Below are 21,202 nucleotides of genomic sequence, written 5' to 3' on the forward strand. Positions count from 1 at the left end.
ATCAGACTTGTCTTCTACTGTTGTTGATTTGATTTCTCAGGTCATCTGTGGGCAATTTAGTGCAGGTGGATTCAGTGGAGCTGGGTAATTGTCTAAGAACTCCCTGCTAGAATTGTATAGATGACCGTTACCCAAGTCTAGAATATTCTTACACATGCATACAGATTTGCTTCACTACATTCTTAGTTTCAGGACCGAAACAGTGTTGACACCTGTCTCCTGCTTGGCTGCTCTGATGGGATTGCTAGATTAGGCAAACAGAAGGCATCCAGTTAAATCTACATTTCAGGTAAACAATGAATATATTTTTAGCATAGATACGTCCCAAGTATCGTATGGGATTCACTTTGAGCAGCAACTCTACTCTCGGAGACCCTCATGGTTGTCTGCTGACAGCCCTGCCTCAAGTCCCCTCCATCTTCTCAGTGGATTTAATCCAGGAAACCTCAGCCATGGCTCGTTCTGTCACTAGTGAGTTTCTGTGGGCACTCTGGGACCTTGAGGTCTTCTGACTGTTGCAGTCTGGGGACTCGGCTTTTCCTCTCTCCTCAATGGGCTCTCACCTCTCTCCTCAGTGGAGCTCACATAGCCAGCCATTGGAGGAAGTGTAGCTTTGTGATTAGCAGCATGAACTTTCCTCGCAATCTGTCCTGGTCAGAAGCCTGGCCCCAGGACTTAATAGCCCCATGAACATGGACAAGTTTCTTAGACTTTCTGGACCTCAGTCCTCTCCTCTGTAAAGTGAAAATGAGAGTACCTATTCTCTCTGGCTGCTCAGAGGATAAAGTGATTTCAAATACATAAAACACTTAAAAACAACATCTGTCATGTGATAGGTGCTCAATAAACGTCAGTTACTTTTATGATTATTACTCTGTCATGAGCTTCTGGTATAGCTTGGGAATGAGATTATTTATAGGAATTCAGCTTGTTCTTGAATCTGGCTTGATTATCCTAACAGAGTGATTGCTTTGCCCCAGACTGGCCTTTCTCTCCTTCATGCAAAGCCTTTGAAGTGATTGATCCTAGTTTCACGTTATTCTGTTGTCAGGCTTCACAGTAACTCACCCTGTACTCCCGCATCCATTGCTCCAAATTTGATTGCTTCTCTTCGGGTGGTCTATGCAGCAGTCCACCTGAGGAATCTCTCTACAAGGAGACACTTGAGAGTAATGAGCTACCTCTTTACCCTCCCTACCTCAGCCATTTTTCTTCTTCACACATAACCAAGATCAGCAACTCCCATAAGCTGTGATTGTCATTTTGCAAATTTAACAGCTTTTCACAATGTCTTGGGGCATGAAGCTGTCACTTTCCTCCTGTCTGCCTGCTGCCCATGAACAGTCAAGACCCTGCCATGCTTCCCATTTATTGACCTGCATGCCGAATAGCTGCATTTGGAATGTCCTCAAATTTTGAAAGGTTGTTGGCTACTCATTGATGAGAGAGTAGACGTTAAGAATAATCTTCTTTATGTTGAAGTGTGGAGTACATTTTTTTTGCTTCGTTACTAGAAAAGGGCATGAAAAATTCTTAATATAATGAAGCTTGGGAAAAGTCATGTCATTTGCTGATATAGAAGTTAAAATAGACATTGTTAGTTTAAGAAATCTGATGTTTCTGGTTTGAGACATTTGTGGTTTTCTTTTTTTTTAATCTTTAACTGCTACAAAAACTTCACTAGAAACACCACCAAGGTGGAGAGGAAATGGAACGTTTAAACCTCATTTTCTACCATCATAACACCTTTCACGGTTTGATAAGAAATGGAAAAGAAATCACTAAGCCTCCTACTTTGCTACAATCTAGTTGTCATTCTGAAACAGGGCTACCAGCATTAGCAAATAAAAATGCAGAACACTCAATTACATTGCAGATAAATGATGAATTTCCAGTGTATGTAAAATATTGTGTGAGACATATTTTTAAATTGTTATTTATCTGAAATTCATATTTAACTGGGCATCCTGTATTTTGGCAACCATGCTCTGAAATCTTAAACCATAAGGAAGTCGTTTCATCTCAAAAAATACAAATTCAAGTTGAACTTAGATTCAGTACACTATAATAGGGACCAAGGTTTGTAGAATGATCATAAATCATAGATTTGTCTTTATCACTACATTCTTTCCTCATGTTGGCCTCAGTTGGATCTTAACCAGCTTAGCTTTTTTATGAGAGCTATCCCTAAAGCTGACTTTATTCTGATGGCTTTGTTGATCTCTAACATGTATTATTTCATGATGTGCCATTTATCTTCACTGCTTTTTAAGCAATTTTTTAATAATTTATTTGTTACCATTTTTTTAATGCTGGGCCTTGGTTGCTGAGCAGGCCTTCTCTAGTTGCAGGGGGTGGGGGCTGCTCTCTCGTTGTGCAGGCTTCTCATTGTGGTGGCTTCTCTTGTTGTGGAACACGGACTCTAGAGTGCGTGGACTTTGGTCATTGCTACACATGGGCTCAGTAGTTGCGACTCCTGGGCTCTGGAGCACAGGTTCAATAGTGTGGCCCACAGGCTTAGCTGCTCCTCAGCATGTGGGATCTTCCCAGATCAGGGATCGAACCTGTGTCTCCTGCATTGGCACACAGATTCTTTACCACTGAACCACCAGGGAAGCCCTATCTTCACTTTTACAATTACCTACTGATGATTAGTCTATATTTCCTTGGATATTTGAGCCTTAGCTATTAATAGTTTTCCTCTCATGAATTTTGTGTTCAACCAGCTATAGTTGTTTATAATGCATGTAAGCCCAATAAGATTAATTTTTATTTACACCATTTCCTAAACCTAAGGACAATTTTTCATCCAGGTCCGTTAGATGTACAAAACACAACTGGAAGTTGGATGTGAGCACCATGAAGTATATCAACCCTCCTGGCAGCTTCTGTCAAGATGAACTAGGTAAATGGCTTCCATATTGATCAACGTTTTCTGCTGTCACTATTATTGGGGACCTTCTTGTCAACTTGTTTCCAATTTCACTTGGAGCTTTGGTTACGGTCTGACTTTAACCTGTGGACATTAAGTCTTTTAAAAATAATTAACACTGAAAATTCTAAACAGAATTTCTTCAGAAGGTGCCTTGGTTCATTCACTCATTTGTTCAGTAAGTCTTTGATGAGATCATGTCAGGTGTAAACCGTGGTCCTGGGTATTAACAGAAACAAAGATGGATTAAGAAAAAGTCATCCTTTGTCTGCATGACTGGACTCCCTGCTTCTGTGCTTGCTTCCTGCAGTTCATTCTGCTTATAGCACCCAGATTGATATATATTTTTAATTTAATATTTATTTTGTATTGGAGTATAGTTGATTTACAGTGTTGTGTTAGTTTCAAGTTGCTCAAACGTGTCTGACTCTTTGTGACCCCGTGGACTGTAGCCTGCCAGGCTCCTCTGTCCATGGAATTCTCCATACAAGAATACTGGAGTGGGTTGCCATGCCCTTCTCCAGAGGATCCTCCCAGCTCAGAGATCGAACCCAGGTCTTCTGCATTGCAGGTGGATTCTTTACTATCTGAGCCACCAGGGAAGCCCTTCAGGTATACAAGGCTGATATTTTAAAAATCAAAATTAATTCATGTCATTCCCCTGCTTAAAACTCTCCAGTGAGTTTCCTAACACACTGAAAAATATGCATCCCTTTGACCTGGCAATTCCACATCCAAGGCTATGTCCTAAGATCTTGATAATCCTTGATATTTCAAAAGATATAAGTATGAGAATGTTCATTCATAGCAATACTATCTAAAGAGAAAAATTGAAAATAATCGAAACTTTAAAAATAATTCCACTGTGTCTTAAAAGTGATACTATTGAAGGAATTAAAATAATTAGAGATTTTTGATAGATAAAGAAAAAAGGCAGATTATAAATGTTACATATAGTATGACACAATTATGAGAAATGTATATGCATAAGCAGTGTGGATGAGGGCAGTCTTAACACTGGTTATCTGTTAAGGGAGCTAAATGGAGGGCTTCCTGCCTGGACCTCCAGACTGGAAACTGTGTTTACACCAGCTCTACATCTTTTTCAGGCTCGAATTATTGTACATGGGATAGGATACTAGGGCCACTGTTGTCCAGATGTCTTGGTGAGACCAACACCTAATCATTTTTTAAAGAAGGGTGTGGCCTGCCAAGGCATTCTCCCAGTTCCCAGAGCAGAGTTGTCACTGAGATGCATATCCTTTCCTGTTCACCCCCAAAGAGATGTGACAGCAGGTTATTCTGGGGAAAGTTGCTAATTCCTTTGACGGCAAGTACATCCTCCCCCGTCGCTCAAAAGGATACCTGGAACCACTAGCTTCTTTTGTCAGTAAGCCCCACTCCATGTCTGTTGAGCTAGCTTAGGAAACCTGCAGACTGCTTGTTAACAGGAGCTAGTAACACGCACTATACAAATACTGTTAAATTTATTTGGCAGAAAACAGGTAAGAAGCAAAGGTTTGAAATTATTAAACTGTGTAAGTTAGAGGACAATAGACTATCAGCTTAATGAGTATGTAACCCAGAAATTTATAGCTGCTTAAGGGCTTTTACAAAACTTCGAAGTCTTTTGGAATAGACAGCTAGTGGGAAGCTGCTCTTTAGCACAGGGAGCTCAGCTTGGTGCTCTGCGATGACCTAGAAGGGTGGATTGGAGGTGGGGTGGGAAGGAGGGAGGGGAGATGTATATATATAGCAACAGATACATATATATCTCTAGCTGACTTACTTCATTGTACAGCAGAAACTAGAATGACATTGGAAAGTCTTATTGGAAAGTCTTATTGTAAAGTTTATTGGAGTATAATTATACTCCAATAAAAAAGAAGACTTTTTTTTTATGTACGTCTTAAATAATCCACACATCTCCCCTGTGATTTGGACCTTTGGAGCAAGAGGAAGGGATTTCCCACTCAGCAGAAAGTTGATCAAATGGAAAATAGATTGAAGGTGGAAACTGATGTAGAGGGTTTCTGGCCAGAGGTGACAGCAGGCCAGTGGAGGGCAGGTGGTAACAAGACGCGCTGAAGTTTTCAGCTTTTGCCCCAGTGAGGAAATGCGGAGAGAGTGGAAAATTTTAACCGAGTCCACTTTTCAGTTCAGTGCTACCAATGCTGTAGTGATTCCCTACCACAAAAAATTATTATTTATAAATCATAGAATTGAATAATCTCAGTTCACATGAGACCAAGCCATCCTTCTCTTTCATGGGATATGATCATCATTAAAAAGGTAGAAGTCAGGAAAGTAGAAGGAAGAAGATGCTCACCTATACTCCCATGGCCTCAAGACAACCTCTGTTTAGGCATCTTTTCTTCCAGTTGTCACCGAGTTCCCCTTCCTCTCTCTCCCCAGCCTTCTCCTTCTCCTTTTAATTGAGATATAATTCATGTACTATAAAATTCACCCTTTTAGAGTGTGCAGCTCAATGGTTTTTAATATTTTCATATATTGTGCCCTTACCACCACTCTCTAATTCCAGAACATTCTCACCATCCCCAAAAGAAACCTTATAACTATTAGCAGTCACTCCCATTCCCCTCTTCCTTCAGCCCCTGGCAATCACTAATCTATTTTATGCCTCTGTGGCTTTTTCTGTATTGAACCAAGCTGGCATAAACCCCACTTGGTCATGGCTACAATTCTTTTTTACATTGCTAAATTGTATTTGTTAATATTTGGTTAAGGATTTTTATGTCTATGTTTGTAAGGATTCCCACCCAGATGACTCAATGGTAAATAATCTGCCTGCCAATGCAGGAGACACGTGTTTGATCCCTGGGTCAGGAAGATCCCCTGGAGTAGGAAATGGCAACCTGCTCCGGTATTCTTTCCTAGGCAAGAAAGAAGAGCCTGGCGGGCTGCAGTCCATGGGGTCACAAAGAGTCAGACATGACGGAGCAGCTAAACAACAACAACAACAAAATTTGTCAGGAATATTGGTCTGTAGTTTTCCTTTTGTGTGATATCTTTGTCTGATCCTGGGATCAGGGTAATAAGATTGCCCTCATAAAGTAAGTTGGGAAGTATTCCCTCCTCTTCTATTTATTGGAAGAGTTTATGAAAGTATTGGTGTTGGTTCTTCTTTAGTCGTTAGGTCAGATTCACCAGTGAAGCTATCTAGGCTTAGACTAATGTTTGTGAAGGTTTTTGTTTACTAATTAAATCCGTTATTTGTTTTGGGTCTTCTCAGGTATTCTATTTCTTCTCGTCAGTTTTGTTAATTTGATTCTTCCTAGGAATTTCTCATTTCATCTGGGTTATCAATTTGTTGATGTATAATAATCATAATATTTCTTTGTATTCTTTTTTATTCCATAAAGTTGATAGTAACATCCCCTTTTTCATCCTTGATTTTAGTAATTTGAGCCCTTTCTCTCTTTTATTAGTCTAGCTGAAGGTTTGAAAATTTTGTTAATCTTTTCAAAGAACATATTCCTGTTTTCATTTTTTCTTATTTTTCTAGTATCAATTCTGTTTATTTTAGCTCTAACTTTTAAATATTTCCTTTCTTTTGTTTGTTTTGTTTTTTTGTGTGTGTGGTTTTTTTTTTTCATTTATTTTTATTAGTTGGAGGCTAATTACTTTACAATATTGTGGTGGTTTTTGCTATACATTGACATGAATCAGCCACGGATTTACATGTGTTCCCCATCCCAATCCCCACTCCCGCCTCCCTCCTCATCCCATCCCTATGGGATGCACCAGCCCTGAGCACTTGTCTCATGCATCCAACCTGTTTGTTTGGGGTTTAGTTTATGTCTCTTTTTCTAATTTCGTGAGATGGAAGGTTAGGTTTTTTACTTGAGATCTTCTTTTTAATTACAGATGTGTACTGGTGTAAATTTCATTCTATGCACTGCACTGTTTTAGCTGCATTCCATAAGTTTCAGCATGTTATATTTTCATTTTTATTTGTCTCAAAGTATTTTCTAACTTCTCTTGTGATTTTCTTCTTCAAACCATTTGTATTTAGAAGTATATTGTTTCTTTCTACATATTTCTGAATTTTCCAACTTTCTTCTCTTATTGGTATCTAATTTCATTTCATTGTGGTCAGGGAACATACTTTATATGACTTGAAACTTTTAAATTTATTGGCATTTGTTTTATGGTCTAACATATGGTTTGTACTGGTTTGTGGAGATATTTCACATGTACCTGAGAAGAATGTGTATTCTGTATTTGGATCTGGTTGGTTTATAGTGTTGTTCAAATCTTCTGTTTCTTTGTTGATTTTCAGTCTAGTCCCATCTTCAGTCATCTTTTTAGGCATACTTTTATAACTAATTATAATTACTCTATATATTATTTTTGTATACTGTTTTTGTCTTGTTAATATTACATTAGCCATAATATGTCAGATTCTATATATATATGATTGTAAGTATGCCTACATTAAATATTAATTTATTTAGCCAGTTCTCTGCTGTTGACATTTATACTGTTCACAGATTTTTTTTTTTTTTTTTTCCTTCAAAACCAAAACTGTGATCTTTATGCTTAAGAACTTCTTTGTTCTTGGAATTGTTTTTGTAAGATAGTTGCATTACTGGCAAAAGGGTTTGACTAATCAATGTATTTTGGGGGGAGCTTCCCTGGTGGCTCAGTAAAGAGTCTACCTGCAATGTGGGAGACCCGGGTTTGATCCCTGGGTCAGGAAAATCCCCTGGAGAAGGAAATGGCAACCCATTCTAGCATATTGCCTGGAGAATCCCATGGACAGAGGAGCCTAATGGGCTACAGTCCATGGGGTTGCAAAGAGTCGGACATGACTGAGCGACTTTCACACATACACCCAATTAATGTATTTACCCATATTTAACATTTTGTGCACCTTAACGTAAAGATGGGCTCCACAGGGACTAATAACCTAAATGAGAAAGGTAAGACTGTAAAAGTAACAGAAGAAGTGTAGAATATCTTTGTGACCTAGAGGTTGGTGACTTCCTGACAAACAACATTTCAAAAGCACAGCTCAAAAGGCAACCCCCTGCCTACGCACACACACAAAACCCTGGTAAATATGAATTCATCAGTACCAAAGATTTCTGCTGAACGGAGGACACAGACAAAGACATATAATAGTTTGGGTGATTATTTTTCAATATTTATAACCAACAGGGGAATATGATCTAACATATAAGAAGAAAAAGAAAGTGGTTAGTCACTCAGTCCTGTCCAATTCTTTGTGACCCCATGGACTGTAACCTTCCAGGCTCCTCTGTCCAGAGGATTTCCCAGGCAAGAATACTGGAGTGGGTTGCCATTCCCTTAAGTAAAGCAAATTGACAAGAAAGGATAGGAAGCTCAATACAAAAATGAAGAACGGATATCAACTAGCATTTTACAAAAGAATCCCCAAAGGTCAATAAGCATATGAAAATATGCTTAAATTCGTTAATTATCGGAAAACTGCTAACCAAAGCAATGAGATGTTACTGTAGGGTTTTTTTTTTTGTTGATAAAAATAAACCAAGGAACTGCCAGATGTTGTCAGAGATATAAAGATATAAAAATCTTCATGCATGTGGTGGAGGTGTGGCTGGTGCAGCTAGGCTAGAAAATAATCCAACTGTGACTAGTCATAGGAGGTTTATGGACCATACACCGTGATCCATCAGTCTCTCTTCTGTGTATGCACCAGAGAAATCTTGTTGTGGTGGAGTCTGTGGGTCCACCATAAGGAGGGTAAATCAGTAAAGTGTGGTAAACCACAGAATACTAACTACAGTTAGAGGAAGTGGACTAGATGTACACGTGGCAACATGAAAGAATCTTAAAAACAGAGTATAGAGTGAAAAAGAGTAAGAAACAGACTGGAGACCCAGTACCATTTATATGAAGTAAAATGTACACATAAAATATAATGCATACTTTGCACGAGCATTCAAATGATAATCCTGTAGGAGAGGAGAGAGAAATAACAATGGGAAACAGATAAAGGGAATAAGTAAATAAATAAGTAAGTAAGTAGCTTTGCTTGGACTGAATATAATGTGTCATGAACTAAAAAATACGGTTAACCTCGTCCTCTTTACTTGAGGTCCTAAATGAATGAATGAGGCCATTATTCATTCATCCATTCTTTAATATGTATTGCATTACAGTCCAATTTTTAGAATGACCCAATTTTTAGAATGACCCTCTAACTAGTTAATAAGCTCTCCTTTTTCCTCATACTTTACCAGCTTGAGGCATTCTTAGTTTTTCAGACTTTTCTCCTTTGAATCAAAAAATAGCATCACTGTTGTTTTAAATTAAGCTTGTTCCTCAAGTATGATGCTAATGTATTTTCCAAACCTGTTTGCCAGTTTTTGTTGGTGGTAGAACTTTTTCATCTTACATTTGTATATATTCAGATTTTCCACTGGAATTGTTTCCATTGCTATTAAATTTAGAAGTCCTCCCTTTGTATTCTATCTTTAGCCACTTGGAAATGCCTCATTGTGTTTTTAATAAACTAGATAATAAACTAGAATACTTAAATAACCAGTTGCACAGCACCGTTGTTAGATAGCCCTTCCTTTTTCACCCTCTCCTAGAATATTAAAGCTGTTTAATAACTGTTACTTAATAACTGGGGCTTCCCAGGTTGCAATGGTGGTAAAGAATCCACCTCCCAACGCAGGAGATGTAGGAAACGTGGGTTCAATCCCTGGGTTGGGAAGATCCCCTGGTGTAGGAAGTAGCAATCCACTCCAGTATTCTTGCCTGGAAAATCCCATGGACAGAGGAGCCTGGTGGGCTACAGTTCATGGGGTCACAAAGAGTCAGACATGACTGAGCAGCTGAGCACACACATTTCTTGTCCTGCTTTTCTTAAGAGAGAACAATTCTAAAGAAGGAAAATCCTTACAAGTGGATATCAATGCAGTTTTCTGAGAATCTCCCGTAATACTTTGTACTTTTGAATTGATATTTGTTATTAATAGTATATAGTCTTGTCAATACTGAGCTTTCTCTTTAACTCTTCATTCTTCGAAGATATGCTATAATAATATTATTATTGATTAAATGCTTTCTCTGTGCCAGGCATAGTGCTGGACACTGTTGGATCTCTTATATTGTTTACTGCCTACAACAACTCTATGAAGTATGTGTCATAACTATTTTATGATCAGGCAACTGCAGCCCAGGATATTGATAATAAGCAGCCCAGTCACAATCCCCACCCTGATGTTTCTAAATCCAGCACTTTTTCTATTTCATGACACTGTTTTCCAGCAACAATATAGCCTGAAAATAATAATAAAATGTATCTTTATTGTATTGCTTGCATTTTCAAGGACACAGTTTAATAATAGTGGTGATATTAAATGTCCTTTGTGTATTTCTGATTTTATTAAGAAAGCCAGTTGTGTTTTGTTATTAAATAAGTTGATAACTCTTATTAGGAAAATGTTAATTAATATGTTTCTATTAAATTCTTAAACAGTATTTAAAAGATATAAAAATAATAAACCACCATGTGCCCAGCACTCAGCTTAAGACATAAAACATACCTGACATACCTGAGATTCCATGAGCTCCTTAAGTGTAGTATGAATAAAAGAAATGAATGGGTGTCAGTCTTCAGCCCTCATCTCAGTAGATATTGCTTGACCTAAATTAGCATTGCTTTTTGTTTCTGATTTCCTTTGATTTTTGAACTCTGAGTACCTGAGCCGTACATTTCTATTTCAGTGATGCTTTTTAAACATCATTTTGTTGTTGTTATTAATTCAGATTCATTCCCCTTTGGTTCTAGTTGTGGAAAAGAGTGAAGAAAATGAACTTTTGCTTTTAGAACTGAATCCTCCTAACCCCTGGGATTCAGAGCCCAGACCTCCTGAAGATTTGGCTTTTGGGGAAGTGCAGGTAAGGAAACATTAAATTATAATTATCTTAAAAACAAAAATCAAACTAAGATATATACACACACACACATATATATATATATTTTATATTACCTTGAATATTCTTGGTTAGGACTTACCGTATAGTTATCCTGAACTCTTGAGCAAATTTTTTAGAAACACCCAGAACTTGGCAGGGATTACAAGGTAATATATCCAGAAAAACAACAACAACAACAACAACAAAGCAGAAAACCTTTTAGCAGAGGTCCCAAAGGAGAGTCATGCAAAACTATGGAAGAAATTCAGAAATTTCCCTTGATTCCAAATCACTATTAGATGAAACGACCAGTTGTCTATCTCTGCATGTTGCCCTGAGATCTTCACAAACTTTGTTCACTTCCTACCTTTAAAAGAGTTTCCTCCAGAGAAAAAGCTTTGGTAGTTTGGGAGAATTAAACAATCCAAAATGAATTTTTCCGATGTATCTGGGAAGCTTGTGGAAATCGGTTGTTAACTTTTCTGAGGAAGCAAATGGGACCCTATCCAGAATCGGCATAATCACCTGAATTTGGTTTGCTGACCTCTCTGTACCCTCTGCTTTGGCTTCTCACCCTGGAGTTTCTACGCCCTTATCTCTGCTCTGGGTTTTTCCCTTTGTCCTCTGGGAGTGCCAGACCAGAGGAAAGGAGTGAAGCCCTAATTTAGAATCCTCGAGTCTGTGCCAGCTTCTTAGTCATTGTTGATAGCCATCCTCAGAGGACCCTGACTCCCTGAGCGAGTCAGCAGGTAAGTTAGAAGAGAAAGTCTCACAAGTTCTGTTTCTCCAGGCTGCGTGGCTATGCCAGGCCGATCTCAGGTGGCCTCCGCCTGCAGCAACTCAAAGCAGGATCTCAGTTCCCCCACCAGAGATGGACGTCAGGCTGCGGCAGCGAGAACGCCGAATCCTAGCCCCTGGACCGCGAGGGTCAGGGGCCATGGTTTGTCTGCTTTGTAGAAATAAATTTCAATGAAGAGATGGAAAGTAGTGAAACAGATAAAGTATTTATTAGGAGGAGAGATGTACATGTGAATAGATAGAGGGTTCAGAGAGCAAGAGTCACGCCATCGTGGTAGTGTAAATCACTTACGTGGGGCATTTCTTTGGGGTTTCCTTTGGCCATTGTCTTGCTTGACCTAGTTCTGAGTCGTGTTTGGCTCATCTCGGGGTCCTCCCATATGTGCACCCGCATCTCTTAGCCAAGGTGGATTCTAGTGAGGAGGCCTACGGGAAGGTCCACATCACTTACTGTGTGGTGGTGTCCCCTCCCTATTTGACCTCTGAGTAGCCTCTCTGTGCGTGTGCAGTTGGAAAGTCTCCTTGACCTTAAGAATGAAGAACGGGTGATCTTTTTATCTCTTATCTGGACAGGGCTCAGTTTCTCCTCCTTCCTGCTATTATCTTTGTCTTGGAGTATGTGTCCTCAGGGGACAGACTCCAGCTGCCCAGCCAGGGCCCACCGTCTCCTGCCTCAAACCCACCAGGAATCATTCATCATTCATTCGGTGGCTATTTCCAGCCAGTCTGGCTATTAAATCCCCAAGTATCTGCCATCACATCTTTAACTGCCTTTCCTTGTAAATCGTGCTTTGAAGGACTGATGGCAAAAGATATTCTGCAGTGCAGACTGTAAATAAGCATTCAGGAGCTAATTTAGATAGAGTAGAATTGGATGAATCAATTGGTCTGACACCTGAAATCCACCGTGAGCATTTCTTTCCTAACAAAGCAGTGATGTGTGCCCGGAGTTGTTTTCTATATAAAGGTCTCCACCTCACTGAACATGCTCAGGAGCAAAGTTCTCCAACGTGACTTGTCCGCTAACCAGGCCAGTTCATTGTTGCTGACGGATGATGACTCAATAATGTGATTCTCACTGTCTTCTGACAGATAACATACCTTACTCATGCCTGCATGGACCTCAAGCTGGGGGACAAGAGGATGGTGTTTGACCCTTGGTTAACGGGTCCTGCTTTTGCCCGAGGATGGTGGTTACTACATGAGCCTCCATCTGATTGGCTGGAGAGGCTGTGCCAAGCGGACCTAATTTACATCAGTCACATGCACTCAGACCACCTGAGGTAATGAAGTCTGAGCCGTGAACTCTGAAGGAAATGCTGCAGTAATGGCATCACTGGTTTTCAGGTTCTTTTGTGATCCCTGCTCAATTTGAGGCCGATTCAGTGGGACTGATAAGAAGAGAAATAACTTGGATAAATGCGTATGTTTGTGTAGCATAATTTTTAAAGTGTTTTCATGCTTTGGTGGTTTAGTCGCTAAGTCATGTCCGACTCCTGTGACCCCATGGACTCTAGTCTGTCAGGCTCCTCTGTTGGTGGGATTCTCCAGTCAAGAATCTGGAGTGGGTTGCCATTTCTTTCTCTAAGGGATCTTCCCAACCCAGGAATCGAAGCTGGGTCTCCTGCCTTGCAGGCAGATTCTTTACCAACTGAGCTATGAGGGAAGATATTTTCATGCTTTATACCATTACAAATGCAAAAGGGGCCATTGTGGGAGGAAGACAGGAGTTAATAACCCTCCACACTCTCACTTCCCACCCTCAGGCTACTTGATAAAAGTCTAGGTTTAAGGATCATGAATGTCAACTCCCTTTTCCAGTTCAAGTTTTATGGCAGGGACCAGTACACAGGGTGTAACTCTTCTCAGTTTTACAAGCCATATGGTTGGTGTTACAGTGACTTAGTTCAACTGTGGTACTACAAGAGCAGTCATAAATGGGCCTCAGTCAGCCTGACTGTCTTCTAATAAATCTGATTTATGGACAATGACATGTGATTATCATAAAGTTTTCATGGGTCACCAGATAGGATTGTCCTTTTGATTTCCTTCTCAACCATTTAAAAAGGTAAAAGGCATTCGTAGATTATAGCAGCAGGTCGCTGTGATTTGCCAACTCTTGGTTCATAGCATTTCAACAACAATGAGCTCCCACCTTTTGAACCCTGAGTCCACTTCATCCTTTATTGAAAACACAGCTGTGTGATGTGAAGGATAGGAACTGAAACTTCCTTAACCCAGGTCATCAACAGGAAGGAGAGAAAGGAGTTTGAATTCATAATCATCAACAGAAAGGAGAAAAAGGAGCTTGAATTTATTTATTTTATTTATTTATTTATTTTTTATTTTTATACTTTCTTTTTTTAATATTCATTTCCATTGTGATTGATCACAGGATTTTTATTTTCATTTATTTTTATTAGTTGGAGGCTAATTACTTTACAATATTGTGGTGGTTTTTGTCATACATTGACATGAATCAGCCATGGATTTACATGTATTCCCCATCCCAATCCCCCCCTTCCACCTCCCTCTAATTTATAATGGTCAACAGAAAGGAGAAAGAGGAGCTTGAATTTATAAAACCATACCCATTTGCAAATGAACAGTTACCAGAAGAGATGGGGTCAGATTTCCAACCACTGGTTTCATTTCAGGGTCCTCCTTCTTCATCCTTATTTAGAAGTTTGTGTCACAGCCTCTCGAGTGCTGATATAAACATACAGCCCTGCTCACTTGTTCTAACATGAAGCAATTTCACCTTATTTTTCTTTGCTGTGACTTTATGTGACAAAGTTCACATGAAGGAGACTCTTTGATAGAAATGCCCATGATGAGGGGAAGTATGTCTGCTGGTTGACCAGCCCCTTGATTTTTCTGTTGAAACCATATGAGATCTCTAAGGCATGAATATGTTCTCTCTCTTCTCTTTAAGGAAACTAAAAACTTAAGTAGCTAGCTGCTTTAGTAATAAATTACCTGCAATACACAAAAACTGAACATCACCAACTGGGATATTGTGCTAAGATTAAAAATCTGCTATGGACTGCGTGATGCCTTTGATCCATGCAAGCTTCTGGAACCAAAGATGTACAACTGCAGAATTATGAAAGTTCTGGGTTCATGCATTGTGTAATAACACCATGTGGGACTAATTTTATGCAGGTTGTATAGAGAAAACAGTATCACATAAACTAAGTGATTGCTTTGTAGTACCTGTTAAAAGATGCCCATGGTCCTGTGTGTTAGTTGCTCAGTTGCATCAGACTCTGTGACCCCATGGACTGTAGCCCAGCAGGCTCCTCTGTTCATGGAATTTTCCAGGCAAGAATACTGGAGTAGTTTGCTATTTCCTACTCTAGGGGATCTTCCCAGGGATTGAACCCTGGTCTCCTGCATTTACCATCTGAGCCACCAAGGGAAAAGCAAGCGGGAAAGCCCAGGGTATTTTAGAAAACAGTCTTTAGTCAAACAAATGTGATTTGTTATGTAAATATATGAGTATTATATTGGGCTTCCCAGATGGTGCTAGTGGTAAAGTACCCGCCTGCCAATGTAGGTGATATTAAGAGATACGGTTTCAATCTCTGGGTCTGGAAAACCCCCGGGAGGAGGGTGTGGCAACCAACTCCAGTATTCTTGCTTGGAGAATCCCATGGACAGAAGAGCCTGGCAGGCACAGTCCATAGGGTCACAAAGAGAAGGATACAACTTAAACCACTTAGCAGCAGCACACATGGGTATCCTAATGAATAATATTTATCGATGCCTGTGAGAATTTTCAACAACTTAAAAATCACAAAGCATTAAACATTGATTTTAGAATAACCTATCCTAACTCCTGAAGTCCCTTAAAGTAGAAGATTTAGTTGCTTAACCCAGAGATTGAAGACATATTCAAAGAATCCTTGATTTTTTCCCCGCCAGATTCTACGTATTTAATATAGGTCTGGAACTTGAATATTAGTTAATGAGTAGTTATTAAATGTAGTTAATAAGTGCTGATATGCTGATTTTGTTTATGCTTTTCTTATTAAATATCTTATTTCTCCTGACATTATACTCAGACAGCATATTCATTTAAGTCGAAATTGCCTTCTAGTAGAAGAAGCACTAAGTTTAGGATCAGAAAATCTGAATTTGAATACCAATTTGCTATTTGTTAGCCATATATTTCTGAGTATGTGTTCTTATTTATTGAAAACAAACATAGAGCTTTTTTTTTTATTTGGTGAGAGGAAATAAAATACCATAAATAAAATACTAGTGAAAATGCCTAACACCATGATTGATATATGTTACCTAAACAGCCTTTTGCTTCTTATTCATGTTTTGCCACACCCTACAGTAGTATATAATCCTTTGATGTAATGAATGCTCAGAAATGAGAGTTGACAATCTGTGAAGATGTTCAAAAGTGCTCGGATGGTTAATTGCATACTGAGTTGGAATTACTCCAAATGGTGAATGTTGTTTTCTTCTACACTAAATTTTACTGTCTTGCCTAGCTGGTAACCAACTCTCCTTAAGGACAAATAATTCATTCTGTATGCCACCGTGTGGCTATCAATCTGTTGATGGTTGAAAAAGCACCCCTAATGATGGGCAGTTCATAGGTTCTCCTCATTTTATGACCAAGACCTTTCTTTTATTGGGAGCTGCTGGTTGAGAGGTGAGAAAAAATGAAGATTCTGGAGACCTTCACCTACCAGAAACCTCTTCAGCAGGAATTTTCCACTTTGTACCTTCTGTTAGAACTACCCTTGCTCAAAGCAGCATCAGTATGGAAAATGGAATTTGCACTCCTGGTTTGATGTACACAGTGTGGTGTATGATATGTCTTCCCAGTAAAGAGAAATCTGCTAAGAAATTCCCCTCATTGTTACAGTCAACCTTGAGGGAAAACCCTGTTTTTTTGACTCTGGGGAGGGTCTGGTTTTTCTGTTCCTTGCTTCTTGGTCAACATGTTGGTGTGAGGAGCAAACAGTCTCATACTAGACGATCCAATTTTTTCACCTTTCAAACTTCCCATCTTTCTGATCCTAGCTACCCTACACTGAAGAAGCTTGCTGGGAGAAGACCAGATATCCCCATTTATGTTGGAAAAACAGAAAGACCTGTATTTTGGAATCTGAATCAGAGTGGTGTCCAGTTGACTAATATCAATGTAGTGCCATTTGGAATATGGCAGCAGGTCAGATATCAGTGTTTTTTCCACACTTTTCAGTTATATTTTCTGGGGGTAAAGTTTTGGTAGTTGCTTTAATACTGAAGAAACAATGGCTTACTTTTTCCATATGTAGTACTATGCAAGTATGTATTACTGTATAAACCTCTATTTGAACTAAAATAAAAAGTAGTTTTTCTCTCCATCAATCAATGGTATGACTTTACTGGATAATAAATCCAATTCTGAATAAAAGGGATTTCTTTCCAGAAGAGATGATCATTTACTCAAATATTGAACAAAAAGCCAAACTGACATAAACAGTTGTTGGTTTTATTGTTAAATTCCAGGTAGACAAAAATCTCCGATTCATGATCCTGATGGATGGCGTTCATCCTGAAATGGACACTTGCATTATCATGGAATACAAAGGTATTCTCTTATTTTCATCAGCAATGAAAAATGAAACATGCTCTTGGTAGGAAGGATAATGATAGCTATCCAAAGTTCCATCCTATCTTCATCTTCTTCTTCCATCTTCATTTTCCATAAGATATAGTATATTCTATCCCTGTCTTAGGAAAATGGACTGTCACTGAGATAATCTCAGAAAATCTGTCACTCAGAGAAAAATTTAGCAGTAACATACTCTGTGTGGTGACAGGTGCAAAGATTTTTTTCATAAGGGAACAGATACTCTTTATTTCCCCTATGGTAACATCTTCAAAACTGCCTTTATTGAATGTTTTACTTTCATATTGACATATTATTATGTAATGTAATCATATACTTCTGCTTTTCTTGTGAGAAGATGGCTTTACCCCAGCAGTCATTAAATAGAATTTCCAAAAATTTGAGAGATTTGTGTTGATTTGGTTATTTTTCCCCCTGCATCATTTGAGCTCAACATCTGAAGATAGTTGGCTAATGAAAGTAGTCTATCTATGATCTTGATTATTATCCTCATCCAGAACCAACTGAATCAGACAGGAGGAGTTTGATTTTGTTGGCCTGGGATTTCAAACTCTGGTGTTCAAGATTTCACCTTGAGTATTTATGCCGCGTAATTTTTCCACAGGTCATAAAATACTCAACACAGTGGATTGCACCAGACCCAATGGAGGAAGGCTGCCTGTGAAGGTTGATTTAATGATGAGTGATTTTGCCGGAGGAGCGTCAGGCTTTCCGATGACTTTCAGTGGTGGAAAGTTTACTGGTAATACTTTATATCAGAGTGATGCCAGGGAGCAGGCATGGCACTTTGCTAAATGCTTTGCAAATCAATACAAAGATAACTAAAACATGGTTCTTCCCTGCGAGAAGCTTACAGTCTTACTGGGAAACCAGACTTGCAAATCACAGATTACAGACTAAAGCTCCCAGCTCAAAGTGTGCTGATGGGGCATGAAAGAAACACTAAGGGGATTAGGGAGCATTTCAGGATAAGTCAAGAAAAAGAATCATTTGGATCAACTGGATTCTTGACGTAGACCATAGAGCAGAACAGGAAGAGTCTGACTTGGTATTCCAGGCTTAAATGCTCTTGGTATGAGGTTCAGAATAGAGTGTGGGCACCTTGAGGTAGGCATATGCCCTTGGCTTGGTGGAATGCTCATACCAGGGAGGGATGGGGCAAAAGAAGCCCCTCTAAAGTATGGGGTTATGGGGGTCTGGGGAGCAGGGAAAATAGGCAAATAGTGGTCAAAGAGTATAAACTTCCAGTTATAAGGTAAATATGGTCTGGGGATGTGATGTACAGCATAGTGACTATAGTTAACAACTTTGTGCTCTATACTTGAAAGTTGCTAAAAGAGCAGATCTTATGTGTTCTAACACATGAAAAGTGGTAGTGAGGTGACGGAGGTAATAAGCTAACCTTATTGTGGTAATCATTAGGCATGCATGCATGCAATGAAATCACTATAGTGTGTACTTTAAACTTATGTAAAATTACACATCAGTTATATCTCAAAGCTAGAAAAAAATGTGCAATCCAAGGAAGAAGCACTTCTGCTCTGGGTCTAAGTGTAGTGCTAGGTTTGGGGTGGGGGAGGGTGTGTAAGTGGTACATTTTGTTCATACTTTTGCTCTGTACTAGCATTGAAAGTGCCTCATATATGTTCATTTAATAAATGCATATGTTTTGTAAGCGATCTCTGTTTAATGATGTGGCAGAAATGCCCTACTTGCAATATGAAGAAAGTCTTGTACAGTTCCTTCCTTTCTTCTCTTAAGTCTGTATTCATTGCTTCCCAGAATGTGTCACCATGTGAGACATAGAGGGGAGGTGTTGTCCTTAGGAGGTTAACAATGTGACTGGGGAGGCAACATATATCTACTAAAGGTAGCTAGCAGAACTCCATCCTTTTTTTTTTTTTTAAGATTTATTTGTTTGATTTTTGGCTGTACTGTGTCTTCGTTGCTGTGTGTGGGCTTTCTCTAGTTGCGGCGAGTTGGGGCTCCTCTCTAGTTGCGGTGTGTGGGCTTCTCATTGCTGTGGCTTCTCTTATTGCGGAGCATGGGCGCTAGGCATGGGGACTTCGGTAGTTGCGGTGCTTCGGCTCAGTAGCTGTAGCTCTTGGGCTCTAGAGTGCTGGCTCAGTAAGTTATGGCGCACAGACTTAGTTGCACCATAGCATGTGGGATCTTCCTGGACCAGGGATCAAACCTGTGTCCCCTGCGTTAGCAGGAGGATTCTTTACCACTGAGCCACCAGGGAAGTCCCAGAACGTCATTCTTATGTGAGTATGTGTATGTGTGTGTTTGCATGCGCACATATATTTAAGAAGGTCTGGAATATACCAGAACATTAATAATTAAATGTTAATAGTGATCAGGTCTAGCTTATGGATAACTTAGTTTTTTTCTGTCTCCTTGTCTGTGTTCACAGATGTTCATAGCGGTAGTAGTAGGAGCAGTTCCCTGACACAGTATCCCACATGCTCTGGGCCTTGCCTAAATTCTCAACTTCCTTTACTGCCTGTATCCCCATTGCTTGACCAATGTCAGCGCATACTGGCCTGCTTTTTGTTCCTCAGACTCAATACACCAAGTACATCCATGCCCTGGTCTTTGCATGTGCTGTTTCCACTGCCTAAAGTGCTATTACCCCTGCCCTCCACACAGTGGCCAATTCCTCTTCTATGTCTGTCTGTATTCTATGACTCCGATGCCATCTTCACTAACTGCCCTGTCTAATACCCCCCCTCCTCACCCCAGCCACTCTCTATCCCATGATCCTATTTTACTTTCTTCCTAGGTCATCACTGTTTGAAGTAAACTCATTTATTATTTGCATCTTTCACTAGAATGACTACTCCATGAGAGCAAGGAACTGCTTTATCTTGTTCATCATTATATTTTCTGTGCCTTGAACTATTTTGGCTTATAGCAGGTGCTCAATAAATATTGAACAAATGAATGAATGAGCAAATAAACAAACTGTGAGCTAGGCATCACGATTCCATTTCACAGAGGAGAAAACAAACTTAAAGAATTTAAGTGGTGGAGCTGCGTTTTGACCCTAAGTCTTAACTGACTCCAACATCCAGGCCCTTGACCAATGCACACCCCCAGGGTGTAACAAACGTGCTTTGCATTTATAATCCACCCATATAGCAAAGCCATTTCCATGTTAGAAGAGCATTAAGCAATACAAGAATTACAGTGCCCTTAAAATATACATTCATGCAAGGTACAACTGTACATGCCACCCTGTGTATTCAGCTAGGTCCACATGAATTGCCATAAACAAGGAGAGGCTTCAGTGTCGTTGGCTAGTTCAGGAATGTTTTCCTAGTAACCAAATGAAATTTGCAAAATAAAGCCACTAATGACAAAGAGTTTTGGTCTACATCTGAGTGTCAGCTGTCAATTTTTATCTCCTGAAAGATTTCTCTACTAGAGCTTTTGTTTTTCTGTGATTTCTGAACAGAGGAGACTCTAATCCAAAACCTGTCATTCCAGAGGAATGGAAAGCCCAGTTCATTAAAACAGAAAGGAAGAAACTCCTGAACTACAAGGCTCGGCTGGTGAAGGACCTACAACCCCGAATTTATTGCCCCTTTGCTGGGTATTTTGTGGAAGCCCACCCATCAGACAAGTATGGCTGGACATTTTGTATAACATATTCACACACAAGTTAATGTATTCTGGGATGGATGATTTAGCTGTAAATGCAACATGGAATGAGAGAGAGTAATTGGTAGGAGTCTGGAGTTTATTTAACAAGCTGCCTGAGAATGGAGAGCATGAATGAAAGCAATGGTTGGCAGCTAGAGTTAATCCAGATACATTTTTGTCCAGAAGGATCCTGGAAAGGATAAGGGCAAGTTATATGTATTCAGTATACACTAGAAATTGAGCTG

The 21,202-nt window shown here is 39.5% G+C and overlaps 1 protein-coding gene across 10 annotated transcripts in view; it reads left to right on the forward strand.

Moving 5' to 3' along the window:
• Positions 1–21,202, forward strand: part of LOC122429743 (cytidine monophosphate-N-acetylneuraminic acid hydroxylase) — an 84,803-nt gene that overhangs the window by 42,193 nt on the left and 21,408 nt on the right. For all 10 annotated transcript variants that reach the window (XM_043450348.1, XM_043450349.1, XM_043450350.1 and 7 more), the window contains 7 exons: positions 2,814–2,905; positions 10,743–10,852; positions 12,761–12,951; positions 16,715–16,862; positions 17,186–17,267; positions 17,914–18,051; positions 20,802–20,937. In XM_043450348.1, the coding sequence (XP_043306283.1) occupies positions 2,814–2,905; positions 10,743–10,852; positions 12,761–12,951; positions 16,715–16,862; positions 17,186–17,267; positions 17,914–18,051; positions 20,802–20,937 (897 nt within the window). The remainder of the gene's footprint in view (positions 1–2,813; positions 2,906–10,742; positions 10,853–12,760; positions 12,952–16,714; positions 16,863–17,185; positions 17,268–17,913; positions 18,052–20,801; positions 20,938–21,202) is intronic.

This window comes from Cervus canadensis, chromosome 28, assembly GCF_019320065.1.
Source record: "Cervus canadensis isolate Bull #8, Minnesota chromosome 28, ASM1932006v1, whole genome shotgun sequence".
Classification (NCBI taxonomy): domain Eukaryota; kingdom Metazoa; phylum Chordata; class Mammalia; order Artiodactyla; family Cervidae; genus Cervus; species Cervus canadensis.